The following is a 21,894-nucleotide window of genomic DNA, read 5'->3' on the forward strand; positions in this document are numbered from 1 at the left end:
TGGAAGTCAGAGAGAGAGAGAGAGAAAAGAGGGATACAGAAGAGAGGGATAGAGAAGAGGGAGTTGTGGGAGGTTAAGATGGAAAAAAAAAAAGCTGTTGGAAAAAACAAGAAGAGTGGGAAACACAAAAAACTCATTCATCCCCAGAGAACAAAGGCCTCAGTCTGTCTCCGTGTTTCTGTGTCACTGATAATAAAGTTTATTGAATTTGATGAAGACTCTGGGCCTGTTAGCTCGTTAGCTCGTTAGCTCGTTGTGGATATTACAGTATTACCCATGATTCCTGCTGTTTTCTGCAAGTCTTTTCATATTTGTCCCTCCGCCATGGTGCAGATCACGATGATGATGATGCATACTGTGTGTTAGCCGCCAGTGTAAAAGCCTGATTATTGTTTATTGTTTCATTGGATCAGATTAGTCTCCATTGAAATGATGACTATTCTTCTTGGGGTCCACAGAGCGTTGTGGAGTTGTTGGATTGTGTATTTGATGAGTTTGATGAGGGAAACCAAGAAATCCCATAATGAGCCTCCGTAGCGTAGCTCTGAGCAGCTCACGGCTCTGCTCCGCCGTTCTAAAAACAGCTTGCACCGTCACAGGGATTATGGCAATGGGCCAATTTGCCAAAATGTTCAACTGTTCCTTTAACAACCTCTGGGCTGCAGATCAACATCTGGATCATCTGGCTCCGCCCAGAAACACTGTGATTGGTCTAAAACAAATGGCCTGCTGCAGAGAGGATCTGGATCAGTGGAGGAACACGGGTCGAAACCAGAACCAGAACCAGGACCACACTGCAAAAACTCAAAATCTTTCCAAGAATATTTGTCTTATTTCTTGTCAAAATGTTTCATTTCTAGTCAAAACTAATCTCTTTCCACTTGAAGCAGAAGTAAGCGATCCGGTGGTTTTGGCTAATGCTGCGTTCCAGGCAGGCTTTTGAAATCGTAAATTACAGCTTCAAGTCACAACTTACGACTTTGTAGCGTTCCAGGCAACCCACTCGTGTTTCTCCGACCTGTTTTACCGGTGAAAGTCACTATAACGGCCACTCGTAACTTCTGACCCGTGAACTCGTACCAGATCGAACTGGTACGAGTTCACGGTCAGAAAAATACGAGTTTCCTTGAACGCACCATAACAGTCCTCGTCCCTACGTCGCCACATTCACGGCGTTCCTTGGCTGCACACACAGCCCTTTATGCCGTTCTCTCTCCTCATTGGATAAAAACTGTAGGATACGATAAATGTTTTCTCCTCGACTCAGAGCAGAGCAGAGTGACTGACAGACCCGTGTTTCAGACCAAACACTCTATGTAAGTGATTGCTGTCGGAAGATACAACTATTTAAGACTTATATTAACACAAATATATCACTTACTTCTGCTTTAAAATAAGACTCATCACCTAAAAATGTATTTGTTTTTAGATCATTTCCACTTGTTTCAAACAAAAAAAGTAGAAAAATCTGCCAGTGAAAGCAAGTTTTTTGTGCTTGTAATAAGAAAGAAAAACTTGCTCCACTATCAGATTTTTCTACTTATTTCAAGTGAAAATCTGCTTGAAAGAAGTAAAACGTGTCTAAAAACAAGCTACTTTTTAAATGTGATGAGTCTTATTTTAAGTAGAATGAGATTTATTTTGACTAGAAATGACATTTTGACTAGAAATAAGACAAATATTCTTGGTAAGATTTTGAGTTTTTGCAGTGCAGGACCAGGTTTTCTTCAGAAACCAGATGTTGTGGTTCGGTCCAGCTGTTTGAACCCAGTTTGATCGGGAGGTGGAGGACACGATGGAGGAGTGGAGCCCCTCCCCCCTCTGTCCTGAGGGTGACTCAGCAGAACACACACACACACACACACACACACACACACACACACACACACACACACACACACACACACAGCAGCGTCTGGGGACACGCCCTGCTCTCTGCTCTGATTGGCTGGCAGCCGCCGTCCGTCTATTTTTAGACCGATTTTATTTCGTTCTCTCTCAGCATGATGGTGGTGGTGGCGGATCAATGGAGCATTATGGGATGCTGCGGGTTACCATGGCGTTAAGAGCTACCCACTCAGCAGCACCGATCAATACTGACCACTGCCTTCATCATCATCATCATCATCACCATCATCATCATCATCATCATCATCATGCGGAGAAATGAATCAGTTCTGTTTGTGAGATTACAATGATTATTAACTTATTTATCTATAAGATCAATAACATCTGATTGGTTTTATATCAACTTCTTCTTTCAGCCTATTTTAACTTAGGTAACACTTTACAATAAGAGCCCCTTAATTAACGTTAGTTAGTACATTATTAAGCATTAATATAGCCTATAAACTAATATGTTAATTAATGCTGAGTAATGCATACATAATAACTAATTACATTATTCAACTTTTAAATTAATTAACTAACTTTGAGAAGTAAACATTAATTAACTGCTTACTAATAGGCTACATTAATTAATGTGTTTCCTAATCCTAAGTAACACATAATAATGATTGTTAATATTATGTAAACAGTTAATTAATGCTTAATAATGTACTAATTAACATTAATTAAGGGACTCTTATTGTAAAGTGTTACCAACTTATTTAATCTCAGTTTGTCTCATTTTAGCTCGTCTTAGTTTTTCTAAACTCGTCTTAGTGTAATTTAACTCATTTAGGCTGTTTTAGTTTATCTTAATTTGCATATCATCCTTCATCTTAGTTATTATTATAAGTATTAACTCATTCTAACTTGTCATCTTAGTTTAGCTCCTTATTTTAGCTTATTTCATTTCAGTTTACAGTTAGTTTAGCTTGTCATGTTTTATTTTGTCTTAGCTTGTTTGAGTTTGTCTTAGTTTATCTAATCTTGGTTTGTTTTAGCTTCTTTATTTATTTATCCTAGCTCTGTGTACTTCACCTCATATTAACTTATTATTTATTTATCCCTTATTCCCGTTCCTCTCTCTGTTCTCTGCTCATTACGGCGACGACTCAGAGTCTGAACAAGCTGCTCCAGATCAGCTCAGTGAGGAATCCAGCAGCAGCTCGCTAATGACACTCACAGTGTTTTACTGATGGCAGCAGCGTGTGTGTGTGTGTGTGTTCTTGTACATGCTACGTTGTGAGGACCAGAACGAGTTTTTAACCAACAGACTGAGGACATTTTTGGGAAGTGAGGACATTTTGGCCGGTCCTCATTTTTTCCAAGGGCTGTTTGAGGGTTAAGACGTTAGATTATAATTAGGTTTAAATTAGGTTTAGAGTAATGGTTAAGTTTAGGCATTTGTTTTGGATGGTTAAGGTTAGGGTAAGGGGCTAGGGGATACATTATGTCAATGACATGTCCTCACAAAGATAGATTTACAAGGATGTGTGTGTGTGTGTGTGTGTGTGTGTGTGTGTGTGTGTGTGTGTGTGTGTGTGTGTGTGTGTGTGTGTGTGTGTGTGTGTGTGTGTGTGTGTGTGTATGTGTGTGTTAATTTAGTTTCTGAACATTTGTGACATCGGTGTTTCTGCAACCTCAGCAACAACCATCAATACAACAGGTCACTGACTGTTGCGTAATAAAAGCGCGGTGGCTCCTGTTGCCTAGCGACCACAGCAACACGTTTCAGTTTTAAAGGTGCATTGTGTAGGAATTCCTCCCATCTAGCGTTGTGGTTGTATATCACAACAAGCAGCTCAATAGTATTTTTCATGCTGCATTCATGTGAAATTGGGCAGACGGCAGACGGACGACAGCTGCTGCAGGTAACGGCATAAACAAGCCTCTATGTAAACAAGTGGTCCGTCAGCACGAGGCAAAACAATACACGTGACAATATGGTGTCATGGCGATGTGGTATTGTTTTACCGTCTTTCTCTGGACTTTCTCTGGGCTTTCTCTGGACTGGAGGAACGCGTTATTAGTAACGCCGTTACTTTTTTTAGTAACTAATAATGTAACGCGTTGTTTTTTTTAAATCAGTAACTCCGTTTCCGTTACCAAACGCTGCGTTACTCCGTTCCTTCTGGTGAGGTTTTACAGCGGCACACACTTCCCATAACATTTTAGCGATCAATAAAGTTTCATCAAATTGAAAGAAAGACAGAGCACTGTGTGACACTGTGAAGACACAGCACTTGGTGGTCGCCCTCTAGCGTCCCACACGTAATCAAACACCCTCCATGAAGAGGACTGGACAGGTCAGGTCAGGGCATGACGGCGGGCTAAGGTAACGTTAGCTAATGCAGCATCCGAGACCGAAGCTGTGTGTCAGTTCAGGCTGCAGCCCCTCAACTGGGAGAGTCACAGCGAGACACCAGCACCCACTCCACCCGAGCAGCAGCGGTTGGAGCTGCTGTTGGAGCAGACGGACTCCAATTATGACACCTGACGGTAAACACAGAGCTATCGCTCTGGGTAAACACAGCTGATGGATTGAAAAAAATTACCACTCGAGTGAATTTACTTTCCGTCACTGAAAACAAAGTAAGACGTATCCTCAAGATTTATTTGCAGTTCTGTTAGGTCAAGCTGCTGTAGCTACATGCTGACATCATGCAGCATGATGATAATGGTAAGATTTTAGAGATAAAAACAATAACCTTTAACCTTAGCAGCTTTAACCTCCTATAAACATGCACAATCCATACTTTTAACATTTTAACCTTTTAAAGTCTTTTAAAATACATTAGCCTACATTTTTAACTCTCTTTAAACCTACATGATTTCAAATATATGACATTTTAACATGATTTATTAATAGACATTTTAACCTGAGTTTGATACCATGATTTACTACTTTTAAATACACACATTTTAACAAGAATTTAACTGCATGATCCACTAAATACTAAAATCTACACAAACAAAAGCTCACCGGCTCCTTCTTCCTCGTTTGAAACAAGCTTTCCTGCGTCACTTTTTCATGTCCATTTCCATGTCTCCACACATCGAGTGCCTTCTTTGACTCCTCTGATCACTAAATCAACTTCACCTGGTGCAATCAATCAGCTCCTGGCAGAGAGGGTGTGGCCTGCAGCTCAGCTCGACAGTCACGCTGCCACTGAACGTAAAAACATAGCGACACCACATGGCAGCAGCACCGAGCTTACCCGCTCCATGGAGATATGAATGATATGAACGGCTCATTCAGAGCTGAAAGGAACACTTCACTTTGTTGATGAATGAAAAACAGACTGAAGAACCAAATAATTGATTTTCCTGAAGAGATAACAGGAGAAGTTAATGGAGCCATGCAGGGTCTGGGTGATGAGGTCACAGCTGCGGTTCCATCTGTGACCTCACAGACTGCTGGACCTATCAGCAGCATTCTCTCAGATGCATGTGAAGTCCTGGACCCAGAGAAAAACATGGAGGACGACCCCGGGCTCCTCCAGCAGGAGCAGGAGCAGGAGCCCTCGTGTGAGGAGGAGGAGAGCCGGCGCCGCCTGCAGGTCAACAAGCAGCGCGAGCGCTCGACGGCGTCCATGAGTCTGGAGCGGCACAGCCTGGAGAAGCAGCTGCAGCGCCTGTACAGGGAGAACACGGAGCTGAAGGCCGAGCTGAGGAGGAAGGAGGGACTGAGGACTCAGCTGGACGCCCTGACCTCTGACCTCGCACTGCACTCGCACACACACACCACGGTGGCGGCAGGAAGTGGCGCTCCGGACGCTCACACACCAAGTCACAGATATCCTGACCTATCAAAGCCGCCGACCTGACCTGACCGCGAGACGAGTCCACGCCGCCCGTCCTCAACGAGCCGCGCTGTCCGACAGGAAGCAGAAACTACCGCAACAATAAAACCTGTAGAGGTAAAAACCCATCTTCCTCTCTTGTCTTTATTTCTCTCCTTCTGATTGGACGGGAGATGGCAGCAGGCGAGAGTCTCAGCCAATCACAGCCTCAGATCTGGTTGCTGATGTGTTAACAAGAGTTTCTCTAGACCGAAATCTCCTTGTTGTTTACATTCTACTTCCTGGTAGAAAACCAGCTGTAATTTGAATGAGATCAATAGTAACGAACAAGAGTTTAGCTATATATCATATTTTTCACGCCCTATCACCGTTTAGACAAATCTGAAATGACTGAAGAAACATTACTATTTCTGTGTGTGTGTTTTGTGTTGCTATGTGTTGTATTTATTCAGTTTGGGGGAATCACAGTGTCTAGAAAGCATCAGTGGCTGCAGCTGACAGGGACAGATAACGGTAGCTAAGCTAACGGTAGCTAAGCTAACAGCAGGACGTCAGCTGTTAAAACCCTCCCGTTGAGGGACACGACATGAAACTACTCCAGTTAGCTCAGTCATGTTGGAACTCAGATATCCGCTGGAGAAAATATTTTTTCATGGAGCGTTTATTGAGTCACTGAGTTATTAAAGTTAAACAGGTAGCTAACCGTTAGCCCGGCTAATCTATGATAACCATGACTAATTACAAAAATGTGCACACAGAAATATGTTTGTCCAATCATTGGTTGTATAGACTTAACAAACATCAGATTAGTCTAAACGGTGATATAGTAACATGAAAAATTTGAGCGAAACTCTCGTCCGTAAACAACAAGGCGATTCGTCCTATTGGCTGCAAGGTTAACAATGTGGGCGGGGCAGAGAGAGAGTCACCAGGAAGTGAGTTGCACTAACGAGATCAATTAAACAAATGAAAGGAGTAAAAACTCACCAACACGACAAAGTGTTTGTGGCTACTTCAAAATAAAAGGCTGAGATTTCACAAGAAATGTAAAAGACTGAGTCTCCTCCTGGTTTTGTGTTTAAACTTTTAGAAAATTACTTTCACAAAGTGACTATGGATCACTTAGCATTAGCATTAGCCACAGTAGTAACACAAAGCAGCAGGAGGCTGATTTAAAAAACAACAACAACAAAAACAGTTGAATACTTGATTTAAAGAGTTTGTATTTGGTATTGGTAAATATATCGTTTTGTCTTCATGTTATTCTGATATTATTATTTAGTGGTCGACGCATTTCCTAGTTTTGGTTTCCTGGATGCTGCCCGGCGGGTCATGGGAATAACGCCGCCGGATCGCTATACTTGGCATCTTTTATGGTCGGACCACGGTATCTGATCGTCTTCCAACCTCCAACTTTCATTCTTGATCAATGAAAACATTCTTTGCAAATGTTTTCGCTTTCGCTTCCAAGAATTTCACCATGCGCGCAGAGGCTCATGGGAAATGTAGTGTGAAAACACCTGATATAAATATAAAGCAGGTGAAATTCTGAAACAAAAAACAAACATCTGTTTGAACATCTCAATTAAATTTTTGTTTTATTGATTTGGTTGATTTTGGTTTTGTTTTATTTGCTTATTGACAGTTATAAAGTGTCAGAGTTCAGTTATTTAAGAAACAACAGATGAATAAATAACAATGAGTTCCTTCTGTGTTGGGTCATACGTTTGCTTAAAGGTTGTTTCGTTTTCCCATTGTATAAGACCCTGCATTCCTGGCTGCATTGGACAGCATATATCAGGTCATATTCACCACAGAAAGGCTCAAGCAGAAAGCTGACCACTTTACTAAAACTAAAAGCTAAAACGAAGCATTCCTGCCAGTTGTGTTGTTTGAAAAGGTTGTTGATTTTACCAAGAAAGCTCAACTAGCCCAACACACCAAGAGCAGAAGAAAGACAAACAAAGAAATTCCTTCATCTCCAACACAAAACAAATAACTCAAATAAAACAGAAATTCTCAATGGGAAGCAAGAGACAGACCAACCCACACAAAGGGAACTACATGACAAATGGGTAAAGAAGTGTGATAAATGTTGGTTCAACCAAAATGGTGAGCTTAGAGTCACAAGATCAGAGCCGTCCAATCATCACCCAGAGAATGGCGTTTACAAAATACAATAATCTTTATTACAATAGAAATCTTAAAGTACAGTTCATAAAAAAAGGACTGAGGGGTGGAGAAGTCTCCAATATTACCCACTACAAATCACTGCAAGCTTATGGCACACTGCAAACACAGCACGCCATCACCCTCTACTGGAGGCACTGCAACTACACACTGCTTGACCACACAACCTGTATTGCACTGCAACTCATGTGACACAAAAAGTAGAAGCCCCTCCCTTGCTACACTGTGCAGGTAAGTTCCCTCGACTGAGCTCCAGCCCACACTATCCGACACATTAAACTAACTACAGGTACACAAATATGAGAAATTACTCAACTTGCCCATCAGGTGAGACACCGTCCAACTCCCTGGGGAAAGCGGCTTCACTGGACGGTCCAGCCTCTCCTCCTGGTGCAGGAACAGCTAACCCCCTGTTCTGGCTGTCTTCGTCGGTGGCCCTAAACAGTCATGAATGATACCCCACTCTCTCCCGAGAGTGCCAAGACGCAAAACGAGAACTTAAAAAAGTTCTGGAGGTGGTGGAAGGCTGTAAAGAGGCACGATGCTGCCTCCCTGAACTCTTACGGGAGGCACAATCTACACACTCATAGACGATAGACCCATGACTTCACATCTACGAACCACCCAGGCACCATTGATCGGGGCAAAACTGTCTGCACTTGGGATGCAGCATCAGAGTGGACAGAGGGAAATCCTCACCAACCTAGAACCATACACCTAAAGTTGGGTCCAGACTGCAGCATGTTTCTGCAGCTCCGGGGCTTCTGGGATCTGACGATCTCACTCTGGACCTGACCCCAAATGATGGCCTCACTACGCAGGGGAATGATGGCATCAGACTGGACGGACACCACTTGGGACTAAGGTCGTCCACCAGGGGGAAGTTTTTTTCCCCATGAGCTGACAAGACTTCTTTAATACTGGGAGAGAAAATCAAACCCAAGCAAAAATTCTTCTGAGGGGCTATCAGAGACTAAAAACTTTTTAACAAAGAGCGAGAGACTCAAACTGACCAATGGCTTGCCCACATCCTACAACATGCATCCCTTTCCCATTAGCTGCCCATATACAGTAGTTCTCCAAATTACAGCCCCCGTTAGTTATCGTAAACCACAACTGTTTAGAGATAACAGGGCAAGAGGCTCCAGTGTCTACGACGACATAACATTCAAATCCACCTACTGTATTTTGGCTTTAAGGTAGCCGGAGCCACCCTTTAACCCATTAGGGACTGTACTAAGCGGAGGAAAGGGGGCAGATAGTTGGCCCTCTGTGAGCACCCCCTTTAGTTTCAAGGAGTGCCGATTACACTCAGGGTTCGGGGTTCAACACCGAAGAGGAGGATGCAAGGGAAGGTTTGCTTGGGTCTGCCAGTGCCTGCACAGTGGTTCACAGAGATCTGACTTCCTGCCGTAGGCCTTGCACAACTGTGAGAAGAGCATCTACTCTCTCACCATTATCAGTCTTTTCCCCAACCTCATTCACCTTGGCATCAGAGACTATGCAACCTCTCTCCAGCCCTCTAATAAGCTCAAGCTTGGCAGCAAGATTGATTGCGTCTTCTCAAGTGGCTTTGGCGCTACGAAGACTAACCTGCAGATCCCCATTTCCCATATGTGTAACAAAAATGATCCTTTGCCAACAGGTCTTGTGTGTGGATGTCTGCAGAGGGATAAGCTTTAACCACTAGATGGCGCAGCGCAATGCCAAATGCTCTGACTGTCTCATTGTGTAGTCTCTGCTGAGAAAAAGTGGCCCTGTTCCAATCATCACTGTCACATGGATCCAAACACCTCCCCGTTGCCTCCTTCAACAATGCATAATTAACTATGGCTGCTGTCGACAACCCACTGTAGACTTTGCAAGCCCTGCCTGACAAAAGATGGCCCATAAATTTTAATCTCAGAGGTTCATCCCAATTATTAACATTAGCTGCAATTTCAAACTGAGTCACCAGGTCAGAGCCGTCCAATAATCACCCAGAGAATGGTGTTTACAAAACACAGTAATCTTTATTACAATAGAAATCTTAAAGTTCGGTTCATAAAAAAAAAGTGGTACGGTATGGTTTAAATACCGTTCTATGCGTTGTTTTCAACTGGTATTGCTAACAACGGCTAACAACAACAACAGGAGGCGTCCATGTTTTCCAACTTGTTTTCCGACTTATTTACTGGAATACTGTCAACTCGGGTGTGACGTAATTCCCAGATCCCACTTCCGACTTCCGAGGTAACTGGAACGCACCTTTGAACCTTACCATTCATGAAAGAAAAGCCATGGTATCTCTGAATAAGGATAAAAACATCACTATCCTAAAGCTAGAGGAGGATGCCACAGTTCTCTAATTTGGTCTTTACATTGTATTAAATGGACAGAGATCTTAATCCCCCCAATAACAAAGTGACGTTCTTGTAGCTATATAAACATTAGGCTACATACTTCCAGGTGTTACTGTAAATGGGACTGAGTGACTGTGGCAGACTAGTGGCCAGGACAGGAACTGCAGTCTGTGCAGAACACATTAATCCCCATTAATCAGCATTAATTAGGGTTAATCAGTGTTTTTCAGCTGATCCTGCCCTGACCACACTACTGTCACAAATCACAGAATCACAGCTCCTGCTGCTTAGCAACCACCACACGTTATTGTACAAGGTTTCCTGTTAAGTCTAACCGACGACATCACAGGTTCCTCCATTCTCAGGTGTTTTGTGATGTCATAAAAGAGACAGAACTCCATTTGCTGTTTGGTTGAAGTCGAAGGCAGAGACAGCAGAAGAGGACAGCAGTTGTATGTATTTTATGCACTTTATTTCTACTTTATTTCTATCCACTTTGTTCTCATACACTCCTCAGAACCTTTTTTAGCCATCAGTATAGTCTTAGCAAGCGTTTGTTTTACATGTATTTTAAAGGGACAACGAGGAGTTTGTATTTGGTTCTAAAAAAGTCTCATATTCATATGGGTGAATCTACATTACCCACACTAGTTAATGGGTCCATTTTTGATGAATATATTGTTTTGTCTTTATAGTTATTTTCATATTATTATTTAGTGGTCGACTTGCCCAGCATTTCCTTACTTTCGGTTTCCCGGACGCTCCCCGGCGGGTCATGGGAATAACGCCACTGAATCTCTGTTTATGGTCGGAACTACGACGGTATCTGATCGTCTTCGAACCTCCGACTTTCATTCTTGATCAATGAAAACATTCTTGTACAAATGTTTTCGCTTTCGTCCGTCTTGCGCCGGTCCAAGAATTTCACCGTGCGCACGGAGGTTCAAGCTATGAAAGAGGGAACGTGTGGCAGTGTTATAGCCACACCAAGAAAACCATTTATTGTTATTTAATCTATCTGCTGTTGTGTTATTTATAATAGATGTATGCATGGGATTAATAAAGTTTATTCAATTCTATTCTATTCTATTCAACATCCCAGCCTGGACCACATGGAGGAGAAGGAGGTGGTAAACCAGGAGGCGGACCAGAAGGAGGAGAACCAGGAGGTGCAGGATTCAGATTCAGATTCAGCTTTATTTGTCCTTCACAGGAAACTTGTTTTCACCTCCCCGTACAAAAACACACAACCTCAAGATACATAAATACATACATTACATCAAATTAAATTAAAGTCAGAGGTTGGAAGACGATCACATACCGTCGTAGTTCCCACCATAAACGGAGATTCGGCGGCGTTATTCTCATGACTCGCCACGAAACCGAAAGTAAAGAAACGCTGGTCGGCTCGCCCAGCATTTCCACCACCACTAATAATAACAAAATAACCATAGAGACAAAACCATAGATTTATAGAAAATGGACCATTAACAAGTGGTAACGTAGATTCATCCACATTAATATCAGACTTTTCGTGGAATTTTTTTCATTCTGCCGATGGAGAAACTCCTCGTTGTCCCTTTAAACAGAAGCACACATTTAGCGACGCAATCAATTTAGTTCTGTTACACTGCAAAAACTCAAACTCTTACCAAGAATATTTGTCTTAATTCTAGTCAACACAAATCTCATTCTACTTAAAATAAGACTCATCACATTAAAAGCAGCTTGTTTTTAGACACTTTTTACTTCTTTCAAGCAGATTTTCAAATCTGATAGTGGATCAAGTTTTTCTTTCTTATTACAAGCACAAAAATCTTGCTTTCACTGGCAGATTTTTCTACTTATTTCAAGTGAAAATTAGTTTGAAACAAGTGAAAATGATCTAAAAACAAGTTAATTTTTAGGTGATGAGTCTTATTTTAAGTGGAAAGAGATTAGTTTTGACTAGAAATGAGACATTTTGACAAGAAATAAGACAAATATTCTTGGAAAGATTTTGAGTTTTTGCAGTGTATAGCAGAGGGGACGAAACTTCTGCTGAACGTCACCCTCTTGACCCTCTTCCAGGAGAACCAGAAGGAGGTGGTAAACCAGGAGGTTCAGGAGGAGGTGAACCAGCAGGCGGAGGAGGACGAGGAGGTGTTTGTCCACAGAGCAGCTCAGGCCCACAAGGAGCTGCTGAGGAGAGAAGTCCTGAAGGTTTATTTGTGTGTTTATTAGATCCCCATTAGCTGCTGTCTGCTTCTTGGGGTCAAAACATCTTACAAACATTTCTGTTTCAGAATTTAACACAAAACATTCAACACTGATCATCATCATTCATACAGTGGACAACAGTAACACAAAACATAAAAAAGCTCACATCTAATTTACAAACTGTTCTTAAAGTACAAAGAAACAGAAATCATGCAGCCGTCTCTGATGGTCAGAGAGTCACTCCTTCCTGTAAAAACAAATACATCTTTAGTCCCTGTGTAAAAGAGGCTGCACAACCTTCTCACATCAAAAATCTCGGCAGAGCATTCCATGCAGCCATCGCTCTATAATAAACAGTTTTTTCTTTTGCGTTTTTTAATTTTTTTATTTATTTATTTAAAAGGGACAATACACATTAATGAACATTCGTACGTGTGCACAAATGTAAATGCGTCAGAGTTAGCAACTTGCTAATTTGCATCCGTAGTCCCTTGCCCCCCTTCTACATAGGGGGGAACAGGAAACGACCTTCTGAAGACTGCCGTGTAGAATCGACCGAATCGCCTTGTTGTTTACAACTACTTCCGGGTAGAAAACCTGCACATAATTTGAATGAGAACAGAGTTTAGCTATGTATATATATATCATATTTTTCACGCCCTATCACCGTTTAGACAAATCTGAAATGATTGAAGAAACATCACTATTTCTGTGTGTGTGTTTTGTGTTGCTATGTGTTGTATTTATTCAGTTTGGGGGAATCACAGTGTCTAGAAAGCATCAGTGGCTCAGCTGACAGGGACAGCTAACGGTAGCTAAGCTAACAGTAGCTAAGCTAACGGCGGTAGCTAAGCTAACAGCAGCTAAGCTAACGGCGGTAGCTAAGCTAACAGCAGGACGTCAGCTGTTAAAACCCTCCCGTTGTGGGACACGACATGAAACTACTCCAGTTAGCTCAGTCATGTTGGAACTCAGATATCCGCTGGAGAAAATATTTGTTCATGGAGCGTTTATTGAGTCACTGAGTTATTAAAGTTAAACAGGTAGCTAACCGTTAGCCCAGCTAATCTATGATAACCATGACTAATTACAAAAACGTGCACACATAAATAGTAATGTTTGTCCAATCATTGGTTTTATAAACTTTACAAACATCAGATTAGTCTAAACGGTGATATAGTCACATGAAATATTAGATAAATATAGTGAAACTCTCGTCCGTCACTATTGTTCTCATGCTGGTTTTCTACCAGGAAGTAGTTGTAAACAACAAGGAGATTCGTTCTATAGTTATGACTTTCAGAGTAAAACTAAACTAATTTATTATAAAAAATGACTGGGTTTTTTGTTATTGTGACATTTTTTTTTACAAAACAAACAGGTGGAGCAGGAGATGGAGGTCCTCTCCGCGGCTCGGCAGCGGCACCGCGAGCGTCTCCAGCAGCAGATCCAGGACCTGGTCCAGGAGAACCTCCTCCTCACCGCCAAGATCCGGCAGCTGGACCTGCAGGTGCTGGACCGCATCGACCACATCTACCGCAGCCGTTACCCCGAGCCCGAGCCGGCGGCGGCGACGAGCGGCGAGCTGCTGCGGACCGTCGGCCTGCAGCAGGCGGAGATCCACCGGCTGACGGAGCGGCTGCAGCAGCTGGAGACGCAGAGACAAAGCTGCACCGCCGAGGAGCCGAGGAGTCCTCAGGAGGCGCCGAGGCAGCAGCAGCAGAGGTCGCTATGGAAACGACTCACCGGCTGTTTCTCCTCAAGATGACGAGCTCACAGTCCTCCATCCTCCATCGACCGCAGGAGCTCTGGTCTCCAACGGCAACAAAATAAAACAAACTAAAAAATGAACAACCATGTGTAGTTATATTAAGTGTTTGCGGCTACTTCAAAATAAAAGGCTGAGATTTCACAATAAAAGTGAAAGACTGAGTCGGTCCCTTAATTAACGTTAGTTAGTACATTATTAAGCATTAATTAACTGTTTAAAGATATATAAACAATCATTATTATGTATTACTTAGGGTTATGAAACACATTAATTAATGTAGCCTATTACTAAGCAGTTAATTAATGTTTACTACTCAAAGTTAGTTAATAAATTAAAAGTTGAATAATGTAATTAGTTATCATTATGTATGCATTACTCAACGTTAGTTAACACATTAGTTTATATATTAATGCTTAATAATGTACTAACTAACGTGATGATGCCCCCTTCACATTTCTGACTGCCCCCTCATATATGCCCCTAGAACCGGCCCTGGCGTTTCCTTACTTACGGTTTCGTGGCGAGTCATGAGAATAACGCCGCCGAATCTCCGTTTATGGTGGGAACTACGACGGTATGTGATCGTCTTCCAACCTCTGACTTTAATTCTTGATGAATGAAAACATGAGTCTGTCTTGCGCCGGTCAAAGAATTTCACGGTGCGGAGGCTCATAAATGTAAACTCCTCGTTGCCCCTTTAAGTGTTTGCGGCTACTCCAAAATAAAAGGCTGAGATTTCACAAAATTAATTTCATAAAGTGACTCTGGGTCACTTAGCGTTAGCATTAGCCACAGTAATAACACAAATTTTAAAAAACAAACACCAAAAACAGTTGAATACTTGATTTAAACTAAATAATGATATAAATATAAAACAGGTGAAATCCTGAAACAAAAAGCAAACGTCTCTACAATTGAATTCAATTTTTGTTTTATTTATAAGGTTTGTTTTATTTGCCTATTGACCGTTAAAGTGTCAGAGTTCAGCTATTTAAGAAGCAACAGATGAATAAATAAAAATAAGTTTCTATCTGATTTGGAAACTCTTTATTAAAAAACAAACAAACTGTAAAACACAAAAACAAACTTTGACATCAGACGTCAAAAGATAAAAATTACTAAAACACACGTGAGGAAAAACACTGGGACAAATCTCTGCTTCGTTTAGTCAAGAGGTCAGAGGTCAGACAGGAAATACACACAGCTACTAGAGATAAAAATCATCAGTATAACAAAATAAAAGCTTTTTCCTGTTTCTATGAAGGACTGAAAAAGTGAAACTGTCATTTTGATCTATGAAATGTGGGAAAATAAAATGAACAGAATAGAAAATAAAAAGGTTTTACTTTGCTTTTTTTTTTTTACAAAAAAACAAAAAACAAAAACGCTCTGAGTAACAAGCTCCTCCCACTTCCTGTTTGATCTACACTGTAAAAACTTGAGTTAAAAAACCTCCTTCTCCTTCATGGTCGAACAGCTGAAACGTCACAGGTTTGATTCCCGTGACGGGTCGTTCAGTCTCGTCATCAGAGTCTCCGCCTCCTGCAGCGGTGACAATATGCACACAGTGTCAGTTCAGTGAGTCCCGTTTCTCCAACGACCAGAAGTTCAGACATGATTTACACTTCACCCACTGGCGGTCAGACGCATCGGAGCGGCGTTTGACCAGGTATAAATCCCACAATGCACCAGCTGGTGAAGTCTGTCGTTACCGAGAGCAACAAGCCACGTTTGGGAAACGCCACTGAATACATTATTAATTTGACTTTCTATCTCTAATTATGACTTTTTAATCTCATATAGCTATTTTATATTATTTTATCTCATATTTTTCCATTTCAGTTTTTTGTCTTTAGGCTTTGTTCACTTTTACATCTGATCATTTTTGATCTCTTATGATGTAATTACAAATTTTCTCTATTGATTATAACTGATGTGAATATTTTTCATCACACTTTTCTTTTACTTACAGAGTTGGGCTAACACATTTATGATTTGAATCTTGCGTATAGAGACTCTTTTGGAGTCGATGAGACTGAGATCACAGCAGCTTGCTGTGACCTGTTTCTTCTGTCATGATGGAGTTCTTTATTGAACAGACGAAAAATTTCTCTGCTAAAAGCTTGGACATGTCACGTTTTGGATTACAAACCTGGCTGGTTTCAGTTTGTAACAGTTGCTCATGCAGAGCGGTTCAGAAGAAGCCGACCTTCCAACAGGTCACATACTGTACAGTAGGCCTGATTTAAAGAGGAACTAAGCAGGATTTCTCCCGTGGCTCTGCTACATTTTTACCTTAATTAAAAAGCTCTGGAGTAATTGTGATCGTTAACTACACTGTGACTTGTTACAGTGACAACAGAGGCTCTCTGCCTTCCACCTGGTGTCTCACGGCTGAAAACCAACCTTACAACATCAGTGTAGTATCTGGCCGCCGCCCCGGTCTCCCAGCTCTCGTCTCTGCTGCACCGCAACACAAACGCGCTCCGTAACCCGTAATCTTTTGTTTATGACGGTTGATGACGTTGTAACATCGTATATATTATGTAACGTTTCAATTGATTGACTTTTCGCCGGCTTTGTTGTAAACAAATGCACATGGCTGAGAGCAGCGTAACCAGAACAGAGGAAAAAGCGAGCAGACTTGCATAGTTCCCCTTTAACTAACCCTCACTCCAACGTTCAACAGATTTTGCAAAGTATGAACATCATATTCACTGGTTTGGAGTAAAGTTGTCAGAGTTGTGCCAGTGTGAACAACGGCACTCAGCTGCAACTGTCCAGTTTGTCCTGGTTGCTTTTAAACATCCCTGCGTGTTTGGTCACTTCATATGAGCTGCAGCTGCACACGATGAGCTACGTACGTTCCACCAGTAAAGTGTGTGAGTCACCCAAGGGGGCAGTTGTGGGTCTGAGAAGTGAAGCTCACTTCCGCGTTCAAAAAACTGCAATCCCCCCGGCTTCCTCTGGGGGCTGGTGTCAGAAAGCAGCATTCTCCATAGACCCCCATGTTAAAATCACCCACTTTACATCCTCAATAAAGATGTTAAAAGCCTGGTGTCAGAACGTTTTTTGGTCTCAATCGATAGTTTCTACCCCCGCACACACTCTGGGGGGGGGGGGGTTAACTCTACCGTTTTACTATTATTAGGTTAAAACTCTGGCCAATTAGGGCGCGGAAACGTTGAGTGACAGGTCCGAGCAGCTCCAGCTGCTTCGAGGCCAGTGGGCGGGTTCTCGGCCGGCCAATCCAACATGGCGCTGTTCAGGCCGCCATAGTGGAGTCACAAAAACGACTCCCCAAAACCACTGGGGGACGTCACGGACGCTACGGCCATGTTTGTTACAGTCTATGGAGTAACCAAGCGCTCTCAGCCCAGTGTGGAGACATGATGGGATGTGGCCGATGTGTTTGATGGACAGGAAGCTGAGGATGAGGGGGCGTGGCCTTCCTGTGCTCTCTCTCTTCTGATTGGCTCAGCCCCTGCTTTCTTCTCTTTCTCCTTCTCCTTCTTCCTCCTCCTCTTCTATCACTCTGCTCCTCGTCTCCTCCTCCTCCTCCTCCTCTACTGCTGCCGGTCTCCGGTCCGGGACTGTGACCTGTTTCTTCTGTCATGATGGAGTTCTTTATACTTGAACAGATGAAAAATTTCTCTGTTCAAAGCCTGGACATGTCACGTTCTGGATTATGAAACCTGGCTGGTTTCAGTTTGTACCAGTTTCCAGTTTACCAGTTGCTCATGCAGAGCGGTTCAGCTCTGTTGACAAGAAGAAGCCGACCTACAGTAATCCTCACTCCAATGTTCTAACGTTCAACAGATTTTGCAAAGTATGAGCATCATATTCACTGGTTTGAAAAAAGGGTGTTGAAGTTGTGCCAGTGTGAACAACGGCACTCAGCTGCAACTGTCCAGTTTGTCCCGATTGCTTTTAAATCTCCCTGCGAGTTTGGCCACTTCATATGAACTGAAAATGTACGTTTCACCAGTAAAGTGTGTGAGTCACCAAGCGCTCTCAGCCCAGAGTGGAGACGTGGTGGGACGGGGCCGATGTGTTTGATGGACAGGAAGCTGACGATGAGGGGGCGTGGCCTTCCTGTGCTCTCTCTCTTCTGATTGGCTCAGCCCCTGCTTTCTTCTCTTTCTCCTTCTCCTTCCTCTTCCTCCTCTTCTATCACTCTGCTCCTCGTCTCTTCCTCTCCTCCTCCTCCTCCTCCTCCTCCTCTGCTGCCGGTCTCGGGTCCGGGACTCGGCAGCTGCAGGTCCAGGTCCTTGGAGCTGCTGGTGCTGGCGGCCCTGGCGATGCGGGTGAGGGTCTGCTCGTAGGGCGAGGGCAGGTAGACCATGAGGAAGACGCCGTCGGTCAGGTCGGTGTCGGAGCCGGAGCTCTGCATCTGCATCTGGCTCTGTCCGCGGCCGCGCCGGATGGACGACAGCAGCTCGCAGTTCCTCTCCGGGTCCTGCAGGTCCTCCAGGGCGATCACGTTGGCCAATCCCAGCTTCCCGCCCGGGCCGAAGCCCAAGCCCCGCCCACGGCGCCACAGCAGCAGGCCGAGGGCGCCCAGCAGCAGCAGCAGCACCGAGACGGTCGCTATGGAGATGTAGGCGATGGAGCCAGCGCCGGGGAAACCGTCGCCCGAGCTCTGGTCCTGTGGGTCGACAACAATAAAAACCACAATGAACACGTTTTCTCATTCATACGCTGCAGGTGTGAAACTGCACCAGTGCATTTAATATTAATATAATAATAATATAGATAATTATAAGACTGTGAATCTAAATTTTTGGTTTTAGTAGTTAAAGCAGAAGTAAGTGATATATTTGTGTTAATCTAAGTCTTAAATAGTTGTATCTTCCGACAGCAATCACTTCTATAGAGTGTTTGGTCTGAAACACGGGTCTGTCAGTCACTCTGCTCTGCTCTGAGCCCAGGAGAAAACTTTCCTTGTATCCTACAACCTTTATCCAATGAGGAGAGAGAACGGCATAAAGGGGCAGTCCTCTCTGTGTGTGCAGCCAAGGGATGCACCTGAATGTGGTGACGTAGGGACGAGGACCAATAGATCCATGACGAGGGCGGGGGCTGCTAACTCCATCTGCTGACAGGAAGTTATGGTGCGTTCAAGGCAACTCGTAACTCGTATTTTTCCGACCTGTGAAGTCGTACCAGTTCGATCTGGTACGAGTTCACGGGTCAGAAGTTACGAGTGGCCGTTATAGTGACTTTCACAGGTAAAACAGGTCGGAGAAACACGAGTGGGTTGCCTGGAACGCTACAAAGTCGTAAGTTGTGACTTGAAGCTGTAATTTACGGTTTCAAAAGCCTGCCTGGAACGCAGCATTAGCCAAAACCACCGGATCGCTTACTTCTGCTTTAATTAAAACTCAATAAAAGTTGAATCATAAATAATAATATTGATATATGTCTTAATATTAATATTTTAATGTCACATTTTCCAGTTTCAAAATTTCCAAATTTATGTTTTATTTTATGTAACTAAACTGATTGTTTCACTTCTGTGATTTTTTGTTTGTTGTGTTTAATTCCATTTATTGAAAATATGATTTATAAATTCTACTGTTATTGAACTTGTCAATATTTCACCATCAACAATAGTGTTTAATAATAATTATGTTTTTCACTGCTGTTGCCTTGTAAATATTATGTTTGTTTTTTTATTAATGATTTCTACTTATATATTATCATATCATATATATAGTATATATATATTCATGTTTCCATGTATTTTCAGATCATTGAAGGTGAAGCTGTTCTTCTGTGTTGTGACCAGCAGGCGGCACTGTCCACCAACATCTGTCTGAGTGGACGTCACAACATTTAACTGAAAGGGTTAAAGTGCTGATTAATCACTGAACTCATGTGTTTTGAAGTTGTTCATCAACTAAAAACATAACAATTCAAGTTTATGTTTTTATTTATAAACATCTCAGTTGTTTAATTTAATTTAAATTCTGTTAAAAAAACAAGAAAGTTAAATAAAAACATTTTAAAAACTGAGCTACATAATAAATCACAATATAATGAATAAGTCCAGATGTTCAGACGTCGTTGGTCTTTGTCGGCATCACATCTCCAGTGATGTTGTTGCTACGGAGACGGCTGTGTGGTACTAAGGTGATGTTTCTGTTTTTAACTGATTATTGATCCGTTTTAATTTAAAGGATTAAAACATAATTTAGAATAAATATTTGATTTAGGATAAAAGGGTTAAAAATAAGAATTTAAAATTCACAATGACACAGTGAGATCACATAAAAAATGAGACTCTTCACTTCTGACAGTGGGGTCACACACACACACACACTGAGGATAAACAAATCTTCATCCTGCAAATTTATGTTACATATAATTATTCATATATAATTAATATAAATATAATAAATAATATAATTGATAAATAATAAGTGGAATTTTATTGTGAAAATCTTTTTCACTAAAACTCTAAAATAAACTTTGATTCCTGTTATGATGTAAAATCTTATAGATTATAATGAGACAGTTAAAGTGAATATTATATATATCATCTTTTTTTTTTTAAACCGAGGCTAAAAACATATTTATTTAGGATGGCTTTTAATACCCAGTAGCATGATGACACTTTTATCTTATTTTAACTTATTTGATTTTGCTGCATTTTATTGCCTTCACTGTTTTTTATTGTTTTTTTATTTTGTTCTTCTCTTTTATGACCCACTGTAAAGCACTTTGGTACACCGAAAGGTTTGTTTTAAAGGGCTGTATAAATAAAGTACATTTACATATATATATGAATATGAATCGATGCCTCTACGTGTTGTTTAACTCACCGGTGTCTCTCTGTCTACGTGTTGTTAAACTCACCGGTGTCTGTCTAGGTGTTGTTTAACTCACCGGTGTCTGTCTAGGTGTTGTTAAACTCACCGGTGTCTGTCTAGGTGTTGTTAAACTCACCGGTGTCTGTCTACGTGTTGTTAAACTCACCGGTGTCTGTCTAGGTGTTGTTAAACTCACCGGTGTCTAGTGTCTAGGTGTTGTTAAACTCACCGGTGTCTGTCTACGTGTTGTTAAACTCACCGGTGTCTGTCTACGTGTTGTTAAACTCACCGGTGTCTGTCTACGTGTTGTTAAACTCACCGGTGTCTGTCTAGGTGTTGTTAAACTCACCGGTGTCTGTCTAGGTGTTGTTAAACTCACCGGTGTCTGTCGGTCGGTGGATGGCAGGGCCGACGGACCGGGGGACCAGTCCAGATCGTCCCGACCGGCCGGACCGAACTTCATCCAGCTGCTCTCCAGGAGGAACCGCATGGTGGGGCAGGGGGGGGCTGAGGGGGGCTCGGGGGGGCCACAGGGGCCGAGAGGAACGATGGACCAAGAAAAAGAAGAATAAGAAGAAGGACGACGACGACAACGACGATGAAGAAGAACAGTCCAGAGAGAGGGTCAGAGAGAAACTGAGAGAGATGAAGGGATGAGAGGGGAATAAACCAGGAGGGGGGAGGAGAGAGAGGGAGGGGGAGGGGGGAGGAGGGGAATGAGGGCAGCAGACAGTCGATGTGTCGACGTCACTGGTCCTGATGGAGGATTTACAACTACATCACAACTCTCAACACTGTGTGTGTGTGTGTGTGTGTGTGTGTGTGTTTACTCTGTAACTCAGTTCATTTGGTTTTAACCTCCTTTTTAATTCAATGAAGGAAATGAA

General features: G+C 42.4%; 1 protein-coding gene across 1 annotated transcript; it reads right to left on the reverse strand.

Annotated features, from left to right (window-relative positions):
- Window positions 1-15,677: 15,677 nt before the first annotated feature.
- LOC146972970 (uncharacterized) lies at window positions 15,678-21,544 on the reverse strand. The gene is made up of 3 exons (XM_085799114.1): window positions 21,387-21,544; window positions 18,370-18,840; window positions 15,678-15,734 (listed from the first exon to the last, which is right to left on the reverse strand). Exons 1-3 carry the CDS (start codon window positions 21,495-21,497, stop codon window positions 15,678-15,680), a joined length of 639 nt encoding a protein of 212 aa, XP_085655240.1. The 5' UTR covers window positions 21,498-21,544.
- Between the last annotated feature and the right edge of the window lie 350 nt (window positions 21,545-21,894).

The sequence above is a fragment of the Trachurus japonicus genome, chromosome 15, assembly GCF_045865225.1.
Source record: "Trachurus japonicus isolate A0001 chromosome 15, Traja_1.0".
Classification (NCBI taxonomy): Eukaryota; Metazoa; Chordata; class Actinopteri; order Carangiformes; family Carangidae; genus Trachurus; species Trachurus japonicus.